This window comes from Cryptomeria japonica, chromosome 4 (genome assembly GCF_030272615.1).
Source record: "Cryptomeria japonica chromosome 4, Sugi_1.0, whole genome shotgun sequence".
NCBI lineage: Eukaryota > Viridiplantae > Streptophyta > Pinopsida > Cupressales > Cupressaceae > Cryptomeria > Cryptomeria japonica.
The window spans coordinates 530,434,901-530,461,128 of NC_081408.1; the positions used below are offsets into that span (position 1 = coordinate 530,434,901).

The window sequence follows — 26,228 nt, forward strand, 5'->3', positions numbered from 1 at the left end:
ATCACCACACAATCAAGGATGAGGGCAAAAATAAGCAATTTTGTAGTCTTTTTGACAAAAACAAAATATATTAAAGAGATCTATAGCAAGCTAATTCTGGAGTTGAACCCATGGAAACTCCAGATTCAGCATTTTTTCCTTAGAAATCTATTCCCGCTGAATCTGGCACAGATAAAAAAAGGCATGTTTCTCAAAATGCACAGAAACATTTTTCTGCCATACCACTTCCATATCGTTTCCATATCCGTACCAAGTACGCCGATATGTGTACCTGGGGTGGGGGGTTGCCGTTTCTGGTAACTCTGTATATAACACACACAATAATATCCTTGTAAAAGGATTTTAACCCAGCCTTCATAGATTTTTCTAAATAATTATTTTGGTAAAAACAGCCTATGAACCATTAAAATTTGTGTTCAAGTTAAAACTTTAATCTTCCAATTCTGATCAAATTAGTGGCAATCTGATGTTGAGGGAAGCCAAACTAGCCAAAACAAACTAAATTACACATACCAAAATTGAAAATGAAACTGAAACGTTTTTGGGCAATGCAATTTTGCCTGTGGACCCTGATGCTTCTGCATCAGAAAGGGTGTGTGTATGAGTGAAAAGGGACCTCAATATGAGGGTGAGATGACTAAATTGTTTCACAAAAGATTCAGCTCAAAGTAGAGAAAACTAATACTCTTTTTGATACATGTTTGCTAGCAAATTTGATGTAGTGTCAATGCAGGTCCTGTCAAGCTTATTTCTAAAGAGTGTTAAATGAAGTTGGTTGGAGGATGTTCAGTTACTGTTAGAAATGTTTCCTACAAAGTTTAGCAAAACATTTGGTTGGAAAGGTTATTTTATTGGTGGTATGAATTGTTAGAAAGGAGAAAACTTCTTTCGTTAAACACAAATTTAATGGCAAGCACATTACCAGCTTTTTTTGCACTCTCGGAAGCTCTTCATCCTTGAATGATGGGTGTGTTCTACATGATGTTTGGCTACCTCCTAGGATTTTCCAGCCTGGCTGCCTTAGCTTGTTTAAGGTGAGCATTCTAAGACTCTACATTGGTACTCTTATTGCGATCGATGAAATTTTTTGTTCGCTAGTCTAACACACCTCTTAACATGGACACTCAAGAATTTCCGTTGCTCACTTGGATGGCCTCCTTTAGTTTATTATGTTGCAGGGTCTTATCCCTTCTCTTTTATCAGTGTACTTGTTGGGCTTTGCTTTTTTTGGATAGTGCTCGTTTGTGTCTTCTTTTTGTATAGGTCTCCTTTCTTGGCTGTAATACTTTGCTACTGTATCTTCCAATCCCATTGATTTATTTTTGGGCATTTGTGGACATTAATGTATTTTTCTTCTTTCTTCCTTTTCTTATTAACCGCACAACTTGGCCTTGTGAAATTGTTCAAATCTTCTTGAAAATTGATTTGGATAAGGATTGCGACAGAATTGAATGAATTTCTTTCATATTATGTTGGCCTTGTTGGGATTTGGCTAAGTTTTTCTAGAGAATTGTGGAGTCTCTTGTTTTGCTACCCTTTGCTATGTCAGATTATGTTCTCTTGAAATAATAGTCAGCAAGGCTAATAGCTTGATTTTTTTTTGTGATGTAGAAATATATGCCTTTGGTTTCATTTTGGAGGTAGCTAGAGTGCAATGTAAAATTAGAGGAATTTTTCTACCAAAGGGTAGTCAATTGAAAGTTGCCCTCATGCATAGCTTGACAAACCCTTCTATGGTAAAAAATATTCATGCCTTGCACATTTTGAACGTATTGATGTGGTGTTAGGTGAGGAAATAATGTAAGTTTTCATTATTCAAAAAATTCAACCTCCAAATTGGCTTGAATAAAAAATGGAAGCTAATAAAACTAGGGGAAATTGTCCACTCTGCACCCAGTTTTTATGTACAATCTTTAGTTATTGATTAATGGGAGTATAATATTAATTTTGAAAACAAAATCAATCATGGAAGTGTCTAAATCCTCCTTGGTATGAAGGTTGCGATTGTTGGCAGAATTCATTCCATTGGTTGTTTCTACTATTTTTCTCAATATTTTTTTCAGACAGTGTCTAAATCCTCCTTGGTATGAGATCCTCACAGGGTTGGGTATCCTTGACAAAGGGGCTTAAGGAGATTTATTAGATAGGAAATCGTATTGTGAGTGCTATGAAGGGGGTGCACCTTGGTGGATTTTATTTTTTTCCAGATCTAAGTTGCTCAACAGGTTCAGATTATTAGGGAACCCTTTAAGATTTGTGGGTCTTGTGATATAATTCATAGTGCAAAGGCTTTCCTGTTTTCAGGTTCAACTCCAGTTAATAGAGTCTGATGGTGGCAGACATTCTTCAATGACAATTTGAGGGGTGGTAGGATGCTTGTGATCTTACAGCACGATCCATCTAGATATTCACCTCTTCAAGTAGTCAGTTGTAATGTCCCCTACTAAGTTTAGGCCTGTTATAACAGTAATTAATTTATTTTAATATACTTTGACTTAAACTAAATTGATTAGGAGACAACTCTATTTTTAGCTCTTTGCTTAACATAAATTAAATCTGTGATATTCCATAGTTTTAAATAATTTATCAATTATTCATGAATAAATTGTCAATCCACCATAGTAGGCAATTAATTCTATTATTAGATAATTAATTGTATCATCCATAATTCTTAATGCAAAGTTCAATTCTTGTTACCACTCCAGTTTTAAGGAAGGAGGAGATAACTATGTTGCCAAGCGCTTAGATACCAAACTCAATAGGCTCCCTAAAAGTTTACAGATCCAAGCCCTTACCCTCTCTTGGGACTATGCTGTCAAGGTTTACGGGACGCTGATCCCTACCCTATCTTGGGAATCATCCTATTGGCTGGATTTAGACTGCCCCTCTTGCAAACAACTCAATTCCATCTTCTTAAATACTGACAGTAATAACATGATTTAGACTGTAAGTATACTAACTTCTCATGTATTATGAATATATATGAAATTAAGTATGACTGTCATACATATTGCGGTCTATATTAATATTACTACTAAATTCTGCATAACAACATTATCAAGCTTCATATATTAAGCATACATATTTAGCACATTCCACTGCATACCACCAAGAACAAAGATGCTACTGTCTGTAACTTAATAACAGTTCTGATCTGATCCAATCCATGGTGATGTTGCTGTTTTCTTTGATTCCTTTCCTTTATATCTCTCAATGTGAGGGAGAGGTGACACCTCTTCATCATGCATGCCCTTTGGCAAGAGACACACCCTTTCACCATTAGCACCTTTTGAAAGAGTGCAACTATTCATTATTTCTGTCTTTTGAAAGGGAAATAACCTTTCATAACAAGATCTGCTAAATTAGATGTGCACTTCTGATTTCCAAATTATCCCCCTCTCAAATGAGGTTCTCGTCTCCCTTTTGTATCTCATTGTTGAGGGAGTCACAACTTTTCCTTCCATGTCTTTTGACCATTCATTAACTTAATTAAATTTTAATTAATTATATTGAATTATATTCTTTTATATTTTAATTTAATTTTTAATAGTTAAATTTTATTATTATTATTTATTATTAAATTCTATTTCAAAGTGGAGACATTACATCAGTCTGGTCCCTTACAAGGGATTCTTCACTGAAGAGGTGTATGTAAACATCAATAATGGGACTTTGGGCGTGATCTTCATTTAATAGAGCTTACAACTCTGTGTATCAGGGTTTTTGCAGATGGATCCTTAGAAATAATTCTATTAAAATAAAATTGCAAAAGATGGGTCCTATTTAGCAAGATTGGATATTGAATAGTGGGTGGGCCTTCTATTCTATGACAAATCATGTTTGTTGAATACATCAGACACAAGGTCTTTCTTGCCCCACAATTGAGCGGGCTAGGGACCATGAAGTGTGCTGGCAATGGAGGTACCTATCTGCTTGGAAGGAAAAATCTGATTTCAAGCATAAATTGGTAGGGTGGTTAATAACATGGCTCGTGGTGAAGACAAGGCTTCCAAAATGTAGGCTCTAGGTGGTGCTTGCAGGCTTCATGGTAGAGAAGAAACACTGGATTTTGTCTTTTGGAAGAGCCCATCTGGTACTTGGGTACTGGTTCAAGCTGAATTTAATTATTATCACCTCCTTTGGAGAATGATCCTCTCCTTGAATACATTTTGAAAATTAGAACAACTGCAAACTGTTACGGCACTTAATATGATTGACTTCTAATGGGTTCTCTTGGAAATTAAGGTGCAAGGTTACCTTGGTTGAGGATCCATCCCTTCTCAGTCCAGGGTAAGTGAAGCATATTAAGAAAGCATAGATTATGCTGGTTAATGTTAGATTCAAGTTTTTTGGAAAAGAGAAATTTTTGCCTTCTAGGACACGTGCAAATGTTAGCTGATCTAGCATCCCAAGGAAGAAATTTGCTTTGTATCCCTGCTGTTGAGTTGATGCAGTGTTCTGTTCTCTGAAGTAATATTACTTGCATTGTTCCAAATTTTTAAATCTACAATAGACCTTCACTGTCTGTTTGGGCCTCATAAACCTCACCCTATTTATGGTAAGAGAAGGTTTATTTTACTAGGTATCAGCTTTCTGAGTTTGCGTATTTCTGGTTTGTACTAGGACTAATACTAAACTACTGTATAAGTTGACCATGTAATGACACCTCTATTTAATCTCCATCTCATTTTATTAATATTTTTCCTAGAAGCCTATTGTAGATTGATTGCATTTAAATAAGCTAGTTACAGGTCCACAAAATGCTTAGAAAGTTAGAAACCAATTTAGACTTTGCTTCTAGTTCTGAGACATAATACAGTTGGCATTGATCTATGTAGTCCATATTTTATAAACATATTTTTTTTAGTATATATAATGGGTAGTAATATTATGTGGATTTTTGTGTTGCAAAATAAATTATGATCTTTTTCTTTGTAATTGTTGTTTCTTATTTTTTGTTTTAGTATTTTAATCTAAAATTGATGACGACTTATGATTTTGGTTCCTGTGCTGTTCAGGTATTTAAGAAGCTCACTGGTTTTTTGAAGTCTCTTGGTGTTAAGGCAGTGTTTGACACGAGCTGTAGCAGAGACTTGTCACTTATTGAATCCTGTGTAGAGTTTGTCAAGCGATACAAGGGACAGTTTAAGGGTGGTGTCGAGCAATTGAAGTCAAGCCTACCAATGTTGGCATCTGCTTGTCCTGGTAATTATGATGTTTCTTTAAGTGGTGTAATTATAACCAGCTTCTATTACCCTAGATAAATTTTTAAATTCCTTTCAACATAGGGTTATTGCTTATACCGTGAACATTAATGTGGATTGTGGTATGTGTAATTCCTTGCTGTAATAGCAAGGCTGTGGTAGTTCTGTTCAAATCCTCAATTATAATATAATTAAATTGAAAAAAGTAATGTAAACTGTATAATTTCTTTTCCTTTTTCAACTTTGCCATGTATGTTTTCTTGTACATTGAATACTGCTATTATGGTCACGAGATTGAGACTTGGAGAAAACTTGGGAAGCTGATTTAGGACTTGGACTAAGACTTGGTGAAATATCTAATAGATTCCTTGCTGTAATAGCAAGGCTGTGGTAGTTCTGTTCAAATCCTCAATTATAATATAATTAAATTGAAAAAAGTAATGTAAACTGTATAATTTCTTTTCCTTTTTCAACTTTGCCATGTATGTTTTCTTGTACATTGAATACTGCTATTATGGTCACGAGATTGAGACTTGGAGAAAACTTGGGAAGCTGATTTAGGACTTGGACTAAGACTTGGTGAAATATCTAATAGATAAACAATTATTGTCATGGTTATGTAGTTTTAAATATTTAATTGTTTGTCTGTTTCTTTTGGTTGTTGGACTCAGATTAGACTCATTGAGTACTTGCTGAGTCTCATACCAACTATTGTGATCAATCTATCTGAGAATCGAGCAGGTTTGCTGTTTGTTAAATTTGTTGAAGCTTAGAATCATTACCCGAATGTGACTTGATTTTCTAATATCATCAAGCAAGTTAAATAATTTATAGTGACATATCACATCTTATTATTTTAAACAGAAATTTTTCTGTTTAAAAATCCCAGCAAAATCTAGATTACTATCTTTCTAAAATTTAAATTTAGCATGCCTTTGATGGCAAAGTGTGATGGTTGAGATTTGCAGCTGGTTGGTTTGCTACTCAGGTTCAAACCCCTGCTCAGCCAGAATGCTCTTGGGCCTTCTGACCCTGCTAGTCTTCCGCTCTGATGGATTTGAATGCTGGTCTTGTTTGTAGCCTGTTGGCTCTGGGGTTCATTAATACTCCTCATTAATCTATGAAACAAAATTAAAATTGAGCATGTAATTTTAGTGTTCCTAAAAAAAATGCTGATGTCTAATGAGTTGTCAAAGTTAAACAAAACTATTGCATTTCTATATGACTTGTTAGTATCATTGCATCTCTTTGCAATGCCAGATGAGTGTGTTTTTCAATTCCTCTATTGCTTTTTTAGAGGTTTCTTCCTGTCAATAATGGGATTTTTCATTTAATTCTCGTTTTTCAACAAGTTGGATAATTGATTCCAAGCATGATTCACAAATGATAGCATTCTACAACAGGATATGCATTTGACCTAAGGATGGTAGTTGTTTCATGGACTAGCAAGAAGCAACAAACAATTCCCCTTTTCACTACAGTAAAGTATAAAGTTTTGATCTTCAATCCTACCAGGTAGTTTGGTTGAAAAGGTTGCTTGTTGATGTATAAGGACTCAAATGGAGCCGATAGTGCTTCATTTTGACAAATAAAGCATGCTACAAATGGCCAAAAATCTGGTATCTTGTGCACTCATAACAAATGTAGGCTTACACCATCACTTAATCTTTAGCTTGTGCAAAATGGAGAAACAAAGTTACAATATTGTGCAAATGAAGAACACACAACTGACATGTTTTCAAAACCCCTTGGATTTGATCAATTCATCACGTTTAGAGAGTCGTATAATGTATGATCACTAAGAGAGGGTAATGTGTAATATTATGTTTGCCAAGTCTCTGTTAACATGCTATATGGTGATAATTTGCCTTGCTGGAAATGATGAGGATGTGAAAACACAAGATCTGGCACAACTTTTAATAAGTAGAATATGGCTTCAATAACTTTACCAAGAAAGTGTTACAAGTGTGGTTGCCGTTGCACCAAAAGATCGACCTGTCAATGCCCAATACAACCACTAGACTTATAGAACCCACAGGAGGTTGTTAAACCATGTCGCGAATCCCTGCGAGGGACGCTGGCCCACTGCCAACAATCCCACTCCCAGCGCCACTCGTCACGACCTGCGTGATTCGAACCTGTGACCAAGCTCTGATACCGCTTGTTACAAGTGTGGTTGCCGTTGCACCAAAAGATTGACCTGCCAATGCCCGATACAACCACTAGACTTATAGAATCCACAAGAGGCTGTTAAACCATGTCGCGAATCCTCGCGAGGGACGCTGGGCCACTGCCAATAGAAAGGGCAAACCATAATGCCATGCTATTAAGAATTAGTATAATTCAATGCATGCTCATCACATTCCTTAAAAAGACAAAAATTGAAAGGGACAAATTGCATCAATTTGAGCTCAAATATCTTGGGAGCACCCCTAAGCTGGAGCGTCAAGCTAATAATTGGAAAAAAGAGGAGAGCCCAATCTAGAAAGTCACACAAGATATCATATCCAAAGCAATATATATCTAGACTTCTTGAGAGAACTAATTGGGCAAATTTCTAGATCTGGAGTGCATTTACTTTCATGCAGCGTATGAGGAATAGGTGTCACCAATAAGAAGCACCTCCTCCAATGACAATTCAAATAATAGGGAAACAGAATAGATTTCGTCCTTCAATTAACTGCAAGATCAGGTAACATCAAAGAAGCCAAGTTTGTGGGGTGCTTGGGTAGCAAACAAATATATTTCTATCTGACAACCAAGGATTGCCACTCTATGGAACCCTCAAAGGCATGCAACAATCTCTCCTAGCTCTTTCTAATAGGGGTTGAGTAATCTATTATACTCTCTTGTAAAATATAAATCTGAATATGCATATTGCAAATATTTGTATCCCTCTTATTATGCCGAGAGGCTTATTACGCTCACATATGGATGTCAAAACATTTGTTAATAAAAACTAAAAGCATTTAATTTGACGTGCTTGTGATTGTCAGTGAAATTGAATTAAATAACTAAAATGAAATTAAATTAAATAACTAAAATTAATTGCTCATCATTTAAACTCAATTTCTATAATAAATTAAATAACTGAATTAAGTGTTGGTCATTTAAATTCGATTTCCATGATAAATCGAATAACTTAAATTAAGTGTAGGTCATTTAAACGTAATTTGCATAATAAACTCTTACTTCATAGAGACCCTTTTCGAAAAGTGGAACCATAACAATATAAATTTTAAGCTAATTTAAATTTAATAATTGTTTAATAAATAAGATTAAATAAAATATCTTATATTAAATTAAACAAAATAAAAAAATAAGTAAAATGAAATTAAATTAAATAACAAAAATATTTTGAAGACATGCATTTTTATTGATCTCATAACTGCTGTTTTTTCTTTAGTTTCTTTAGTTTATTTTTTTACTTCTATTTGGATATGGATCCAATACATAGTGTATGGTCCAATCAACTTATACTTAGTCCAGTCAGCTTGCATAATGCAAATATTTATTTTATGGAAATTGTGCGTTTTCCTTATTATGCCGAAGGCGTATTACTCTCACATATTGGATGCAAAAATGTCGGTCAATAAAAACTAGAAGCATTTAATTTTACATGTTTATGACACTTAAGTGCATGAAAAACAAAAAAAACATTTTATTTATTTTTTCCTATCAACTATCGCTGCTATCAATCAGTATTGTCTATCTCCATCATGCAATCAATTAACTTCATAATTATCTCAATCTAATATTATAATAATAATATAAAGATATGATAATATAACAATAATGTAGTCTTAATAGATTTTATTGCTTTGGTCAAGAGTTTAATAGAAATATAAAAAATATAAGAATGTAATAATATCTTAATAATAATTAAATATTATTTAAGATATTATAATATAATAATAATTTAATATCAAGTACAATATAATAATGTAATAATTTTTTAAGTGAAATAACAAATATGATATCTTTCGGTGTACTTTACCCATATTTGTCTAAAGATAGGTATGCTAGTAGAGAACCACAGAAAAGAATTCAGAGATGATCTACAAAAATGGTTCCAATTTCAGCACTAGAGCCATCTAATTGCAAAAGGAAAACAAAAAAGGGAACTAGATTCAACAAAAGAACTGCTGATGCCTATTGAAACTTATCTTACCATCAGGATGATGGATATGGATTTTGCAGATAGAAAGTAGACATGGACAAACAGGAGAAAAGATAGAAAACTTTATGGCAGAAAGAAAGAAAGAAATTATATTAATGTCCACAAATGACTAAGAATAGGTTAAAGGGACTGGAATGCACATTAGGACCTTAGGTACACTAGAAAAGAACTAGGACAAAAGGATAAAACCTTCATGGCAGAGAAGTTGGATAGAATTCTCCTTACAAATCAATGGATCACTTTGGAAACAGAAGTTCAATCCAGGGTACTAGAGGTCACTCTCTCTGATCATTGGCCATTTTCTTTCAAAATGAAACCAATCCTTATACTTGAAAGTATCTGGCTCTTTGATCCTACTTTTGGAAGCAAGATTAAACAATTGTGGACTGGTATACCAAACCTATAGGTCATATGATGTTTAAATTTGCAAAGAAATTGGAAAATCGTAAGAATAAAAAATATAGAATGGAATGAATTTTTTTGAACATATTTGAAGCCAGAAAATAGAAACAATCAAATTGACAGCCATTCATGCACCAATTAAATAATCTAGAATCTCAGAGGGCCTTCTCAGAGTGGATAAAAAAGCAGTAAGAATCTTATTGTACGCCAACACAAATAATAGCTGTTTAGAAATCAACGAGCCAAGGAACAATAGATCAACCTGGGATATGTAAATTCTGCATTATTCTATTACCTGGTTCAGAACAAGAAGCAAATAATTGAACTCCAGAATGCATCATTTTGATGGGTGAACTCTCACATCCTCCGAGGACCTCATAGGATATGCCACCAACATTTCCAGCACTTTACAAAAGGAAGAGAGGCCAAAATATGGATCAACAGAGATTTTAAACAGGAAATAATCGATAATATGGTAAGGGTGATAGAAGAAAGAGACAATGACTAGTAAATGAAAAAGGTAGAAAAAGAGGAGTTTCAATCAATTGTTCAAACTGAGAGAGAGAGAGAGAGAGAGACCTTTTGCATATGATGTGATCTAGTGAAGGCCCTCAAAGTTTATGATGCATTGGTCACCATAAAGCCTTGAGCGTTACAAGGCATTGATAAGTAAACACATTGAATCTCTGAGACAATGGACATACTGATGCTCTTGAATTTCAAATTGTGAAAAGTATTTTCAGTTAGGGAGTTTGTTTATGAGTAACCGTAATGGCTCATTTCACACCTTTTTATGTGTACACAATTTCATCTATGTTTCAATTCAGAATTAGTGGTATATTGGGCACACTATCTCAGGTCAATCAAGTGTCTACTGATACTTTTGGATATAACTGGAAACCTATCGAGGTTTTCTTTCGTTTATGCAAGTTCTATATTATTATATTTCGTATTTCCCTGCAGCTCATTAGACTTATTAGAATTTAGTGTCTTCACATAAATCTCAATGTTCTAGGTGGAATCTTGGACTATAAAAGGGACATTGGAAACTGCTAGTATCAAAATAGCTATTTGGAAAACATAAAAACTAAAAATAAATAGATGGAATTTGATAAAATGGAGAAATGCCTGTACAGTGTTTTAATATGAATAATTTGAAGATGAAGAACCTACTACATGATAACATGGTTGCATGTATTCAAGATGAAAATTTTCCTACTTGGTCCTTTGCTAGGGAATACTTCTTGATCTTCAGCACACAGATTGATGTGTAACGAAAGATGTTTGTACTGTGATCTGTTACATGGTGTAATTACTAATTTATGCTATTCATTTTAGGTTGGATATGCTATGCTGAGAAAACACTTGGATCATACATTCTACCATATATCAGCACTACCAAAAGCCCTCAACAGGCAATTGGCACAATTATCAAGCATCATGTCTGCAAGAAAATGGGCCTCACGTAAGGATTTAAACTTTTGATTGTTATTTTATTGTTTACATGTTATTGTCACTTTAGTAAACTGAAACTTGTTGCAACGATACATTGATAAATCATAAAATTATTAAATACTTGATGATTACACGGAATCTGGAATTAGCATTTCTTTTATGAAAATGACCAAAAAAATCTCACGTTACCTTCATTGTGCCTTAAGTATAATCTTACAGCTGGGATAAGCTTACTCAAATTTTTGTTTTGATTTATATCTTAATATTCTTATCCTCTGTGTATTCCATTATTTAGAATATGTTGTCTACTAACTTTTCTCATGAACTTGTTTAAGACAAGTATAAAAATTGGTAGACAAACCGAAGCATTGTGGCAGTTTAATACTTTTTTGGAGGATAAATATATATATATTTTTTGAAAAAAGACAATTTTTAAAACAATTTGAGAGATGCAAACGACTTTACAGGTATATATCTGCTTTCGAGATGTATTCCATTCTTTAGAGGGTCTTGCCCTCAAGCTATTCTTCTAAATTTGTTCAAGGCAAGCATAAAACTTGCAGCCAAACAAAGCATTGTGGCACTTTCTTTAATGTTTGTTTGGACAGTAAATTTATTTTTTCAAGAAAAACAATATTTTTAAAACAATTTTATAGATGCAAAATGAATTTATAGTGATCAATCTGCTTTTGAGATGTATAGGGTATAGTATATCTTGATAATAATAAAATACTAGGTAGCCCTTGAAAGGATATTACCTATCCTTTATGAGGATCATATTATGCTTAACCTACTACAACAATTGACTGAATTAAAAACAACATGATATGTAATGTCCCCTTTGGGGATATTCCTATATTTTGCCTTAAAATCACAATTCCAATTAAAAATAAGAAATGTAATACATCTTAGAACGTAAATTTACCAATTGAAATGTCCTTTTACAAGATAAATCTTGGTTTAGGTCCTGCACACAATATTAGTCATTAGAAATTGACATTAAATCATAAGCCAATATGGCATCTATTTTGACTAATCATCAGTATGCATCATGATATCATATAAACATTACTCGTATTAAAAAATCTAATTAAGGCAATAGCCATTCCAATGTGGATTCCAATCTCATTAGGAATTTGTTGAAACGTTTGCAAACCACAATCTCAAGTTTGGTCACCCTTGCACTGTGAGAGCATGGAAGGTGGGTCACCCTTCCATCCCTCAATTCACCTTGGAAACTGGCTGCCCTCCTCGATCAAGCCAAGGAGCATGGAAGGCTGGTCTTCCATTCCACCTCCTAGCTGATGGGGTGACGGGTGACGTACTTGATAAGAGCATGAAGGCCGCTCTTCCTTCACCTCTTGTGAACTCAGAAGGCTGGCTGCCCTTCCTATTTGCAATCCTTTTCTCTAAAGTTTGAATGGATTATTATATGAATCTTTCATTACATTTTCATAGTAAAAAGAAGTATTTAGGTTACTCACAAAGATCAATAACTTTTGCAAGTATCTCTATGGCAATGGATATATGATATGCCTATTATTCTACTATATTCACAGATTTATCTTTTGGTCTAGTTGCTGCTATAATACATTTATTTCTGCTCTTATTCAGTTCTGATTTTTTAATCCCTTTTGTACTTTATGCATGATCAATCGATGCCTTCTCCACAAGTAGACCCACCCTATTTATAATTCTCATAAAGGGATGAAGAGACTAATTTGCAACCCTTTACAAGGGATACAACTTCAAGAGAAGCATCTTAATCATTCCTCGTCAAAAACTAATTGATGCCTTTTTAATTAAGTTTGGGTAAATAATGCACCTGTTTGGATGAATTGCTGCCCTTTGTGTTTCCTTTGCTGGATTAAAGGCAAGGTTTTATAATTTATAAATGCTGCGATCTGAGTCTATGGTGGGGGCATGACAGTCCACCCTTGCTTAGATTGCTTGGCCTCAAGCAATTTCAAATTTGGGCGATCAAATTTTTTTGTTACTTCCCAAGTGGCATTTGTTATAGGCAAGTTCTTTCATTTAATTGCATGCTCAGGATAGTCTAATTCCTTAACTTCTTTTCTTGCATATCAATGATGACTTCAAGTTCCAAAATCAACTTTCCTTCGTCATCAAGTGAGAGTTACTCTAAACATGGGGTGATATGTGGTCCTAGTTCCTTTTTAAGGTGAGATACATGGAAGACATTATGAATTCTGGTATTTGCTGTAATTCCAATCCATATGCAACCTCACTGGCCCATGTAATCTTGATTTCAGTTTCTCGGCTCCATTCTTTTGATTGTTGATTGCTTAAAGGGTTGCAATCTTAGGAAGACTAATCACCAAAATGTCCTTCTGGTTCTTCTTCGATCAACATATATCTTTTGTTGATTTTGCACATGGTGCAAGTTATCTTTAAGTGTATTCATTATATCTACACTTTGTTGTACTAAGTCTTTGGCTTATAGTACTCAACTTTCAGTGAGAATCAAATCTCCAAATGAGATTGCCTCGTACCCATACAAGGCTTTGAAAGGATTCATTCCTATCGACATATGATAAGTAGTGTTATAGCAATACTCCTCGAGGTGTAACTGTTCGGTGACAGTTTGTTAGATATCCCTCAAGCCATTTATTGACAATTTCAATTTGTCGATCGGTTTGTGGGTGGTAACTTGTACTTGGGGTGAGTTTAGTCCTTGCTAGTTTGAAGAGCTCTTGCCAAAAAAAACTAAGAAATCTGCTATCCCTATCGCTGGCAATGTTTTTAGGTAAACCATGCAGTTTGAAAATTTATTTGAAGACATCAAATACTTGAGGGGCTCTATAGTCAGTAGATATTATTAAGAAATGTGCATACTTAGTCAGATGGTCCACAACAGCATATATACAATCCTTTCCTTGCACCTTTGGAATTTTGGTAATGAAGTCCATTGAAATACTTTCCTACTTCTGATTAGGTATAGGTAGGGGTTGAACCCCATGAGAAATTTTTGTTCTTTATTCCTCTGACACACCATGCATTGTCTAATGTGTTTTAGAACATCTCCCTTGAGTTTCTTTTAGTTTTCTACTTTCAAAAGCCATAGGATGTTTTTTTTGCATTAATACTACTCCAACACCTTCTCCAGAAGTGTCACATTCTAACTCAAATGGTAATGAAAAATCGGGAATGGCCAAACTGGGTAGGAGCTCATTATTTCCTTAAGCTTTGTTGGTGTAAATAATTATTCATCATGGATATTATTACACCTTACTTAAGTTTACTTAGGATAATGCATTTCATAGTAGTTTGGATATGAGACACTTGGGTGTTTGTGCCACATTGGAATAGTGTGTGTAGGAGAAATTCCACCTTTTATGGTGTTGATTTTGTTGTTACACTCCACTCTTGTTGTTACACTCCACATTCAGTGGGTGATCCACCTCATGTGGACTATTATATTATTTCTCCTACCTACCCACACCTATTTCCTACCTACCCTTGTTTCTCATTGAGCCACATGTCATATTTGTGTGCTCATACATCCATATGGCCTTGCCTATATAAGCAGGCTCTTCTACATTGTATGTAACTAGTGAATCCAGTTGATTATTGTTGATCATTTCTATTGATGAGAATACAGTTTATTCTTGTCCTATATTGTGTCTCTATTTTGTACATTTCATTGAGCTCTTGATCTTGGCAAAATCCAACATGGTATCAGAGCCATTGGGGCTTCATTGATTCGTCTTGAAGAGGCATTATTGCGACGTCAAGAGGTAGATCTGAGGAGCAGCATCTTTTGGAGGCATCCTAGACCAGATCCGACCTCGCCATTGCGTCCAAAAGGCCGTTTCCATGAATTTTGGTTATAAAGTCGGCCTATTTTGGTGAGAAATTTTTTTTCTCCAATTTTGCTATATTCGTACGGATTTCGAATTTTCCATTATTTTTCAAAAAAAAAAAAAATTTTCCTTTTTTGAATATATATTTTTTTCAAAAATCAAAAATCAAAAAAATAAAAAAAAAATCAAAAAAAAAAAAAAGGGGGTTTTTTGGGGGTCCGCAGACCCCCCCCGTATTCCGTAGTCTGCAGGTACGGACCTGCGCGTCCCGTCGTCCTGTCTGTCGGTCGACTTCCCTGCTCCGAACGCCGCCTGTCACGTACCGGTCTGTGCACAGTGTCCCATCCTCGCCGCCGAGCCCGTACCGGCCGGGACCCCGACGCCAGCCACCGCGCCGAGAACTGCAGACTTCGCCACTCGGCTCCGGCGCCGCCCTCGTCCTCCCGGCACCACCACCGGCGTCGGCTCCCGCAGACCGAGACCCGCGCCAGCTCCCGCGTCGCAGTCCAGTCAAGTCAACGAGACCGGAGGACCGCGCCCGCCACGTGGTAGGCGGCCACTGGCCCGTGGTACAAACCCTGCCACGCAGCATTCCGTACACTGCCACGCAGACTTCCGTATGCCACAGTCATTTGCCACGCAGACCTGCTCAGTTAGCAAAATTCGTATGGTACGGAATACACAGCCACTTGGCCACGTCATTTGTCTGTACGGTACGGATGCCCAGTCAGTAGGGCGAAGTTTCTGCGACGGTCAGACGGTCGTCAAATTTAACCCCGTGACTTGCTGACGTCAGCGCCACATCAGCAGGGTTTGAAAATTTTGTACCCCCCACTCATTGAGCTTTTTGATTTTGTAGTTCAACTTCAAATGGCCATAACTTGCTCATTTTTGCTCCTTTTTGGGTGCAATTTTTTTTGAAATGGGCTAGAATTTCATGCTCTCCGCAGTGGTGAAGAAATTTTTTGATTTTGATGCATGAATTTTTCAGAAAATACAGTTTTTCGTGACTGTCCCTGAGTAATCCCAGTTTTTGCAACTTCAGAGGCTTCGTTTGGGGTCATCCGACCTCCTTTTCAGGTGCCGTTTTTTTTGAAAGTGCGTATTTTTTCATCTACTTTCACATGATGCTATCAGATTGATGCCATTGTAAGTAGAAATTGTACTTTCAGATTTTGGCCATTTTTGGCTCTCTTGGTACTTGTATATTTGCTTGAATCTCAGTTAGATTCATTGCACTATTGATTGAAGTCTCTTGTATCTCATTTGAGAAGTTGTAAAATTTGCATCATAAGTCCACTTTGCCTTGTTTTGCAAGTGGCTCATTGTAATCGCACTAAGTATAAAGTGCCAAAATCATCACTTTAGGGGGGGTACTTTGATTAAGTGAATTTGGGGGGGTGTCTCTTGTGCTTTTGTGCTCGTGTTCCTTCCTTTTTGCTGCTATGGGTTCTTCTAAGTTTCCTCTCTTAACTCCACATAATTATGCTACTTGGAAAATTGATGCAAGGAGTAAACTTATGGAAAAAGGACTCACTCATTACATTGATGGAACTATTGTTGCTCCAGTTGATCCTAAGGCTGATCCAGTTGGTCACTTAGATTGGCTCACTAAAAATATCATGGCAATTGGTACCTTAAGAAAGTATGTATCAAAGGATCTCATTTTTCATATTGAGAAGTGTACTCTAATCAAGGATGCTTGGCAAAAGTTTCAAGACTTGTATGGTCAAGTTGATGAGATTAGGGGATATCAAATTGATAGTGATCTCACCATGTTAGATCCCAAGAACTTTGATACTATACAAGATTATGTCACTAAGGCAAATGAGTTGAGGGCACAACTCAAAGATTGTGGCATTGATAAAAAGGATACTCAATTGATATTCAACTTGATAGGCAAGCTTCCACAAGAATATGCAGCATTTGTTTCTAGTTTCCAAACCCATAGGATGACAATGGGTTCAAGCTACACAATGCCTACATTTGATGCTTTCAATGAAATGTTGATGATGGAACAAACTAAGTTGATAAGCATGGGCATTCTTAAGGCTTCTAAGTCTCAAGCATTTATATTATATTATTTCTCCTACCTACCCAACAAGCTTTTTGAAGTTTTGTTGGGCCTCGATACTCCATGAGAATTTACCTTTCTTGTTTAATTATTTTAGTGGGGCAGTTATCTTTGAGAAGCCTTTAACAAATCTTCTGTAGTAGTTGCAAAGTCCCAAAAATCCACTTAGATGTGTTAACGTCCTTGGTCTTGGGCAATCCTGTATGGCTTTAATCTTTTCTTCATCAACACTGACTTCTTGGGCACCAATTTTGTGTCCTAGATATAAAATTTCCTCCAATCCAAATTCACATTTGGATATTTTGGCGAATAGTGATTGCTGTTTAAGTATCCCCAACACTTCATCTATGTGTCTTAGGTGGTCTTCCCAAGTTTTTCTATAAATCAGAATGTTGTCGAAGAATACCTAGAGGAATTTTCTTAGTTGTTTGTTAAATAGATGATTCATGCAAGATTGGAAGGTAGCAAGGGCATTGGTTAGTCTAAAAGGTAACACAAGGAAGTCAATGTGTCCAAAATCATGATATGCTGGTTATTCTTTCCTATGTTGGGCTTATTTGGAAGACAAGTTGAGAGTTAATGTATTCCTTGTGTTTACATTATTTTAAATACGATACATTCTTTTAGAAAGATGGTTGAGGGGAAGGAGGGAAGAAAAGGTTCTCTTCCATGACTTGCTTTGCTAATTTTGAAGTATCAAGACTAAGCAAATATCTAGTGTAAAATGAGTGTTATTCAATTGAAACATCTTTGAGAATGCTCATTTGGGTTAGCAAAACCTACTAAAAGCAAAAACTACTAAAACTTTATTGTATTCAAATTTATTTTTTTGTTTCAAATCTTAATTCCAATATTTGACATTATTCTTTAGAGAAGTTTTTCTTCTTAGGTCTCACTAGTTCCTAATCATTTCAGCATTTTGATGCTAGTTTGATTCTTTAGTTTATTGATACCTCGTTTGACCAGCTTACTCTATTTATATATTGCTTAGATGACCCTCTTTTCTTCCCTTGTAGATTGTAATAATAGAGTTGACAAGGAAGACATTTACTGACAATCATTTAAGGTCACTTGGACCTCTCCTTGATAACCTTTGTGATGTTCCAGCCATAATGCTGCGGTGGTGTGGATTCCTGCAAGGCATGTACCTGGGGCTGGGACCCACCCACAATTGGGCAGCCATGTGTCGACGAGGGGGCTGGCTTGTGTTGGCACCCTGGTGGGACTAAAACCCCATGCTTAACACTGGTGGGCGCCATTCACCATTAGTTCGAGGTTTTGGTGTGGTGGTTGCGTTGTTTGGTTGGAACATCATAACCCACCACGCTTTGTAGGGCTTGATCTTGAGACCTTGGCTCTATTACTAAGAAAGACAATCACAATGCCAAAAGCCCAGGCTTGTGGTGAATGGCACACATCGACGTTAAGAGTGGGGTTTCCATCCCACCATAGTGTCAACGCTGGCCATCCCCCTTGTGGACATGTGGTTGTTGGTCTTGACTCCCATCATTTGGTTTGGGTACATAGCTACCAAGACATCCGAGGAATGTTTGTCGAGGTTTAGCCAACATACTGGGAAAGACAACCACAATGCCAAAAGCCCAGGCTTGTGGTGAATGGCACCCATCAACGTTAAGAGTGGGGTTTCCATCCCACCATAGTGTCAACGCTGGCCAACCCCCTTGTGGACATGTGGTTGTTGGTCCCGACTCCCACCATTTGGTTTGGGTACATACCTACCAAAACATCAGAGGAATGTTTGCCGAGGTTTAGCCAACATATTGGGTTTTCGTACAGTAAGAGCATCACAACCCACCACGCTCCATAAGGCTCAACTTTGAGGCCTTGGCTTTGATACCTAGCAAGGCAACCACTACACCAAAAGCTTGGACTAATGGTGAATGGTGTCCACCAGCGTTAAGAGGGGTTTTCGGCCCACCAAATAGCTAGTGCAAGCTTGATTTTGGGTGGGTCCCAACCCTAGGTACATACCCAATGGGAGTCTAGAGTGTGTTACACTAACATAAGTCATATCAATTGGTGGGTTCCCACTTACAATTATTGGAAACACGTTTGGCATGGCACCAAAATATCAACCTGTTAATGCTCAATACAACCGTGAGACTTCATGAATCTATGGGAGGCAATTAAGACATGTCACAAACCCGAGCGTTGGGCTGCAAAACACAAGGAGACCAAGGGCACACAACACAAGAGATTTGTTTTTTTCCCATGGAATCTACAAGCTTGGAAGACTAAGAGTTGTGTGAGAAAATTTTAGGGCTTTCATTCTATGAGCAGATTGTGAGACTATCGATAACTAGCCATAACCTTTAAAGTTAGAAGAAAAATAGAAACATATGAAATATAATTAAGATAATTTTTTGCAGATGTTGAGATAAGTCAGTATCTTATTCGTGTTTATACCATTAGATCATAGATTCCACATAGAAAACGGTATTGAAGGAAGGAAGAGTCATGATATCTTCTGACAATTTGTATAGCAGTTTGGAGTTTATGACCAGAGGCTTCTATACCTAAAAATGTTGCATGGAGAATCTTATTGTATTCTTTGCATGGAGTTTATGGCCAGCATTTTTGTGATAGTAGATTATATCTCTCCAGGTTTAACTCTTTGCTGGAATCAAATTATAGACTTTATCTCAACTTTCACGTGCTTGGTTCTTTTAGGAAGCAATACATATTTGGCAGATGTTCTATGGGTTACAGACTGTTTAGTTTTATCATTTATTCTTAAGTTAATTCTAGCATTATTAGGCCAGAAATCATTTTCTAAAAATTTGAGCTAATACAGACTTGTCATCTTGGATTTTCACTTTTACTAGCCAGCATGAAACTATTTTTCTTATTAAACACAAAGTTTATAGTCTTCAAAGGTGATGATAATTCTTATATCAGAAATAAACATCACACAGAAAAACATGGTAATTTGTTGTACCTATGATGCTGTATCAAATTTCTATACCAGTCAGGGAAATTTTGTTTTCTAGATCTTTTTGCCATAGTTGTGACTAATCATTTCCCCTTTTGCTCTGAGTATATTTTTACTGCATTTCTGCAAGACAAAAATAACAGAAATAGGATATTTCAAATAAATCACATTCTATTAATTTTTATGGCAGAGTCAATAACACTAGGTAATTGCAACTTACAGGACAGAAAAAGTGTACCATGTGACTATAATGCCCTGTTATGACAAGAAACTGGAAGCTGCAAGGGATGATTTTATATTTTCAGTTGAACGTCAAGGAGAGACGGGTCAAGAAGCTGCGGGACCCAGGGTATCTGAAGTGGATTGTGTTTTAACATCTGGAGAAATGTTAGATTTGTTTAAGGTGAGGAGAGTGATAGGAGCGGTCAATGAATATCTTAGACTTGCTTTTCATAGTGTTAGACTTTCTTTTCATAATTGATATATTTTGTTAAAACAAAATGATTTACACTTTTGTAGGACATTAATCTCCTTTTATTTTGCATGAATTGCAGGCAAAAAATATTGACTTCATGTCCCTAGAAGAAGCCCCTCTTGATAGATTGTAAGTTGTGGACTATTTTCTGTATTGTACTTGGAGTAGTTTATTGCATTAAAGTATTATTTGGTCATGTTATTGTCAGAATGTTTATTAGTAGAGTGTGTACATGTCGATTAACAATAGATAGCATGTTCTGTAGGTTGACAAATGTTGACGGTGAAGGCCACCTATATGGTGTTCGAGGGGGTTCTGGTGGTTATGCCGAGACTATTTTCTGCCATGCAGCTAAACAAATATTTGAAAAAGACATTGAAGGACCACTTGAATTCAAAATATTAAGAAATTCAGATTTCCGAGAAGTTTCTTTAGAGGTGAAAATAAAGCAAAGTTACCATCTCACTTATCTAAAACTATCTAAAGGCTACTTTGAGTGCTTAGGGTGCATAACATTTAATCTGATTTCTGTAGGTCAATGGACAAAGTGTATTAAAATTTGCACTTTGTTATGGATTCCGAAACCTCCAGAATATTGTTCGGAAAATAAAAGCGGGAAAGTGTGAATATCACTTTGTGGAGGTCATGGCTTGTCCTGCAGGTCCCTTCTCAAGCTCTTAATTCCAGATGATACAAATTATAGAATTTATTCCAGTGTAGCATTATTTTTGCATTAATAGCCAAGTCAATCTTAACACCTGTTCTAAAATTATGGCATTCAGGTTGCTTGAATGGTGGAGGTCAGATCAAGCCCAAGAAGGGACAATCTATGAAGGATTTGATTCAGTCATTAGAACGTTCATATTTGCAAGAGGTGAGCCTTTTTTTATGGTGGAAAGATAGCTTGAATGAAATTAGCTAAATTGTTTGTATTTGGTGAAGTGCAATGTTATCATAGCTTGTTGAATGGCTGATCTCAGCGTTACACAAATTTGTTTTCTTTTGTTATAATTTGGCTATCTGTGCATTGAAAAAGGATAATAATGTTTCCTTTTGGTTAATCTAGGCTAATCCAATAAAATGCATATACATGAGCAATAAATCAGCCTAGATTAAAGTAAGTTGATTGTGGAGAGAATACTTGAATGCTAAGCTAGAGAGTTAAATGATAACTGAATGATCCTGCCAAATAGATGAGTTGAAGCATGTTGCCATTGATTGCTCGTAAGAAAAGTAACTGGTTTTCTTCTTCACATTGATAAGGAAATTCTTTGATGATTAGAATGAATGCTTAGATTATCTTTAAATACCAGCACATAGCATCGAATTGCACCAAATGTGTGTTTAGTTGGCCCAAGGTAGAAGGGTGAAGTGAGGTAGTTGGCCAAATTTGAATTTTGAATTTTAAACTGGAAGGGGACAAGTTCACTACCTCAAGTTTGACCTGCAAACTTGTCTTGGAATGGAATAACAGTCAAACTCATTAAGGTAAATAGCTGAATTGAGGTAGGTGAATAGGTAAGTTTGATCTCAAAGTACTTCTCCATGCTTGTAAGCCAGGCTTCAGCAGCATATCCTCCTTCAGCCCCATCGTACTGCTGAGGTTTTACTTTCTTCATATCCTCTGATATGACCCCCATAAGCTGTTTTCCCTTGGGGTTCTGGTTATGGTTTTGTGTTTCTTGGAACCCACTCTGACGAGTGTGCTCCTGCTCAATGTATTGGTCTCTAAATTGAGACCTGCTCAATGTATTGGTCTCTAAATTGAGACTCATATTCCCCATTGGGTGTTTTAGTATGGCCAGTTACTCTTTGCTCCAAGTCTTGGAGCATATTTTGCGTGTTTTGAACCTTCTGGATGAGTTTGTCTTGTTTATCATTTGATGTTTCCGGACCTCCAGATTCTCCCCCACCTCCTTGATGATGAGACATGTTATAGTTCTTGTTAAACCTGTTATTACAGTATATGAAGTTTTAGTTTTTGTCTAATTAAACAAATACGAGCATGAAATGAAAGCATAATATTTTTTATTAACCATCTAAGTATCCACATATATATATCATGAAAATGTTATCTTAAACTGTTGTCAAAAGTAAGTGGGGTTAAAATTCAATATATACAATGTAACCCTCTCAGGGGTTACTCTCAAAAATAGTTCGGGTTAGGATTCGATATATACAAGAAAGGCTTTCTCTCTCTAAGAGCTACTTTCCGATCTTGTGATGGGCTCTTCTTGTTGGCATTTTGATGATGTTTTGATTGTCATTGATGGACACACACTTTCTTGATGTATGAGTTATGCTCAACCGGTAATTGTTCCAACCGGTATTGTGTATTATTGAATGTAGAGTCTTTAGACTATCGGTATTTTGCAGAAGATGTTTAGCGGTCACAGATTGATTGAAGAGCTCAAGCGGTATGGAGACCCTAAGCGGTTAGAGGATCACAAGCGGTACGAAGGACCCAAGCGGTAGTTAACTTTTGATCGGAACACTATGATCTACCAGTCTTCATTTTTGACAACCGGTAATCGGTATATTGTATTAATCGGTATTACTTTGTGATGAGTTACCAACCGGTATTTCTGTAATGTGTGATGAGTTATCATCCACCGACACTTTGGCGGTGATTTTGTGCTGTGTTACCAGATGTGTCTAGATGCACTGAACCTAGGAACTTGTAGTCTAATCCTATTGGACTGACATGAAATCAGTTTCCATTATAAGGACATCATGTCTAGGGTTTGCATGATAGATGTGTGATAGAAAAGTTTATGTGCGATCATTGAAGAGAAGATTAGGTCTGTGTGAAGAGACAAAGTGTGGAGATATTGAAGACTGAAGTAATGCTGAAATGCATTAACAATGAGCTGTCAAGGATCTAACTAAGCATATTGTGCTATTATCTAGATCATTCACTTGTTGATTACCAATATCTTCGACAAGTCTGAAACCCTTAACCGGGTAGGCCTAGCAAAGCCTTTGTAAATCCTCTAACAAGGTGGTTCACAACTGTGGATCTGAAATCCTTTAACAAGGTAGTCTTTAACAGGACTTATCTCCTAACAGAGATCTAGATTCCTAATAGGATCTGTTTTGGTGAAGAACATTGTATGACCTTAACCAGTCTGGTTTCTATTCTGCAGATAGTTACTTGTGAGCTTCTGCTCACTGTGGTTTTTCCTCATTTCGGTTTCCACGTCAAATATCTTGTGTTATGGTGATTGTGCTTTTGTGGGTGAATGCTTTGTTTGCTATTTGGTTTGCATTTATCTTAACCGGTTTATTAGTGAATCTGTTGCACCGGTTGTTTGCTAAACTGTTTAAGAGTTTGTTTACAGTAATTTTCGGTATACTAATTCACCCCCCCGTCTTAGTATTCATCAATTGGTATCAGAGCCAACCTTTCTGGGGGAATACAGTGTGAGGGAACTTACTCATCGTCTCACTTAGACTGAGAGAGCCTATGATGAACTCAAAGTCAAGTATAAAGCCTCTTTGGCCAAAAGAAGAGAGCATGCTAAGAAACTGATGGAACTTACTGAAAATAGCTTTTCTGATGAAGCTGACATGGATACCCTAGTTGAAGAAGTTGAAAAACTGAATGAATCTAAAGCCAACCTGAGAAGGGAGTTGGAAGGACTGACTATCAGAATGAGTCAGGAGCCTGAGAATAGGAGGAAAGCTGAAGATCTGGTAAAAGACAAAGATCATGAGATCTCCAAGCTAAAGCAAGAAATCAGTACCCTTATCGCTCATCTCCAAGAAAGTAAAGTGGAAAAAGAAGAAATGCAAGGTGAACTAAACATGGCTATTTCTGAGAATGCAACCTTGATGGAATCCAATGCTGCTATTTCCAAGGAACTTACTGAGTCAAAGGAGATACTTGCCAAATTCAATAAGAGTACTGTTAAGCTAGAGCAAAAGCTGGAATCGGCAAAACCAGTAAAGAATACCATTGGACTTGGTTTCTCTGGGTATGAGGAAGGTGAGACCTCTGGAACAAAAGCTGAAGCATCAAAGAAGCAATCGACATCCAAGGATAAAGGTAAGCAAAAATTTAAATCTGTTTGCTTTAATTGTCTCAAAGAAGGACATACTGCCAATGTATGTAGAAGCAAGGCCTACAACAATTTTCCTTATTTTCTAAACAATAAGCCTAGATCCAATAGATTCAATGGAAACTGTTATGCATGCAACACGTTTGGGCATAGAGCATTTGAATGCAGGTCGATTTTGCACAACACTGGGAGACATCCTCCAAGGACTCAAGGAGTTATTCCTGAATCTTCTGTAAACCGGAATCCCAACCGGTACAATACGTATGACAATCGGTCAGTTGGTTATCAAGCGGCAACTAGTTGGAGAGCAACCTGTTTGATCTGTCGTGGTAGCGGTCACATTGCTGCAACATGCAGAAGAAAGAATGGTAGTATGAATAATGGACCATGGAGAACACCTGGAATGGTATGTTATCATTGCAACAAACCGGGACACACTGCCAGAACTCGCAGACTGAGAAAGAATCAATCGGGTGATATACCGATCACTCCAGAAGGGAAGATTGATGTTGAAACCGTTCAAGTAGAAATGAATCAAACTTGGAAAAAGAAATTAGAGGAAGGATCACAGGATGAACCTGTTTCTGCCTAAGTTACCGGTTCCGGTTCGGATTCAGGTTCGGATTCGGGTACGGATTCACGGATTCGGCAAAAAAAATAAAAATTTGGGTACGGGTACGGGTTCGTCCGTACATATATATATATATATATATTTTAATTTTTTTTTATATATATATATATATATATATATATATATATATATGTTCAAACTTCAAACATCAAAATTATATATGTTCACAGTTCAAACGTACAAATATGAAACATACAATGTAACTTTCCCATACAATGATATATAAATGATAACAGATAAATCATAAATCCATAATTGCCAATGCCAATAAATATTCTGATATTGATATATCATAAATCATCAAAAATGCAAGTAGAATAGGTTGAATGCATGTTTTGATGCATGAAATGCATCATAGAGGGGCAGATTAGGGTTTAGATGTAAAAAAAAAATAAAAAAATTGTTTTTTATTTGTTTTTAATTGCTTTCTAACCCGTGGGCCCCGTTTTTGGGAACCCACGGGCTTGGGTTCACCCGGGTCCTCTTGGGTTCACCCGGGTCCTCCTGGGTTCGCCCTGGGTCCCACCCGGGTCCTGCCTAGGCGGCTAGGTTCCCTGTGGGTCCTGTCACGCAGAACCCACAGGGAACCCAGCCGCTTGGGCAGGACCCGGGTGGGACCCAGGGCGAACCAGGCTGGGACCAGGACCGGGCAGGGACCAGGACCAGGACCCAGCCAGTTTAGGCAAGAACCGGTAACTGAGGTTTCTGCACCTAGTGTGGAAGTCTCTGAACCGACAAACTGAGCTTAGAAAAGATTAGGGGGAACACATCGGTGAAACATTTTGAACCACCGGTTTATATCGGTAAAGACCTTAACCGGTATTTGTTACCTATCAATCGGCAAAAGACTTGAAGCGGTAAAAGACAAAATTAGGGTTTGTGCCCTAGCGGTGATGCATTTATTATGGTAGGTGAGAGTTGTTTAAAAGGGATTTTCGTCATCATTATCACTTATCAGTTTTTGAGAGA

At 36.6% G+C, this 26,228-nt stretch overlaps 1 protein-coding gene across 1 annotated transcript in view; it reads left to right on the forward strand.

Annotated features, from left to right (window-relative positions):
* Window positions 1-26,228, forward strand: part of LOC131069050 (protein NAR1) — a 74,257-nt gene that overhangs the window by 33,895 nt on the left and 14,134 nt on the right. Inside the window, exons 5-11 of the mRNA XM_058004362.1 lie at window positions 5,019-5,205; window positions 11,125-11,251; window positions 20,315-20,495; window positions 20,647-20,696; window positions 20,833-21,004; window positions 21,102-21,228; window positions 21,350-21,441. Coding sequence (XP_057860345.1) covers window positions 5,019-5,205; window positions 11,125-11,251; window positions 20,315-20,495; window positions 20,647-20,696; window positions 20,833-21,004; window positions 21,102-21,228; window positions 21,350-21,441 — 936 coding nt within the window. The remainder of the gene's footprint in view (window positions 1-5,018; window positions 5,206-11,124; window positions 11,252-20,314; window positions 20,496-20,646; window positions 20,697-20,832; window positions 21,005-21,101; window positions 21,229-21,349; window positions 21,442-26,228) is intronic.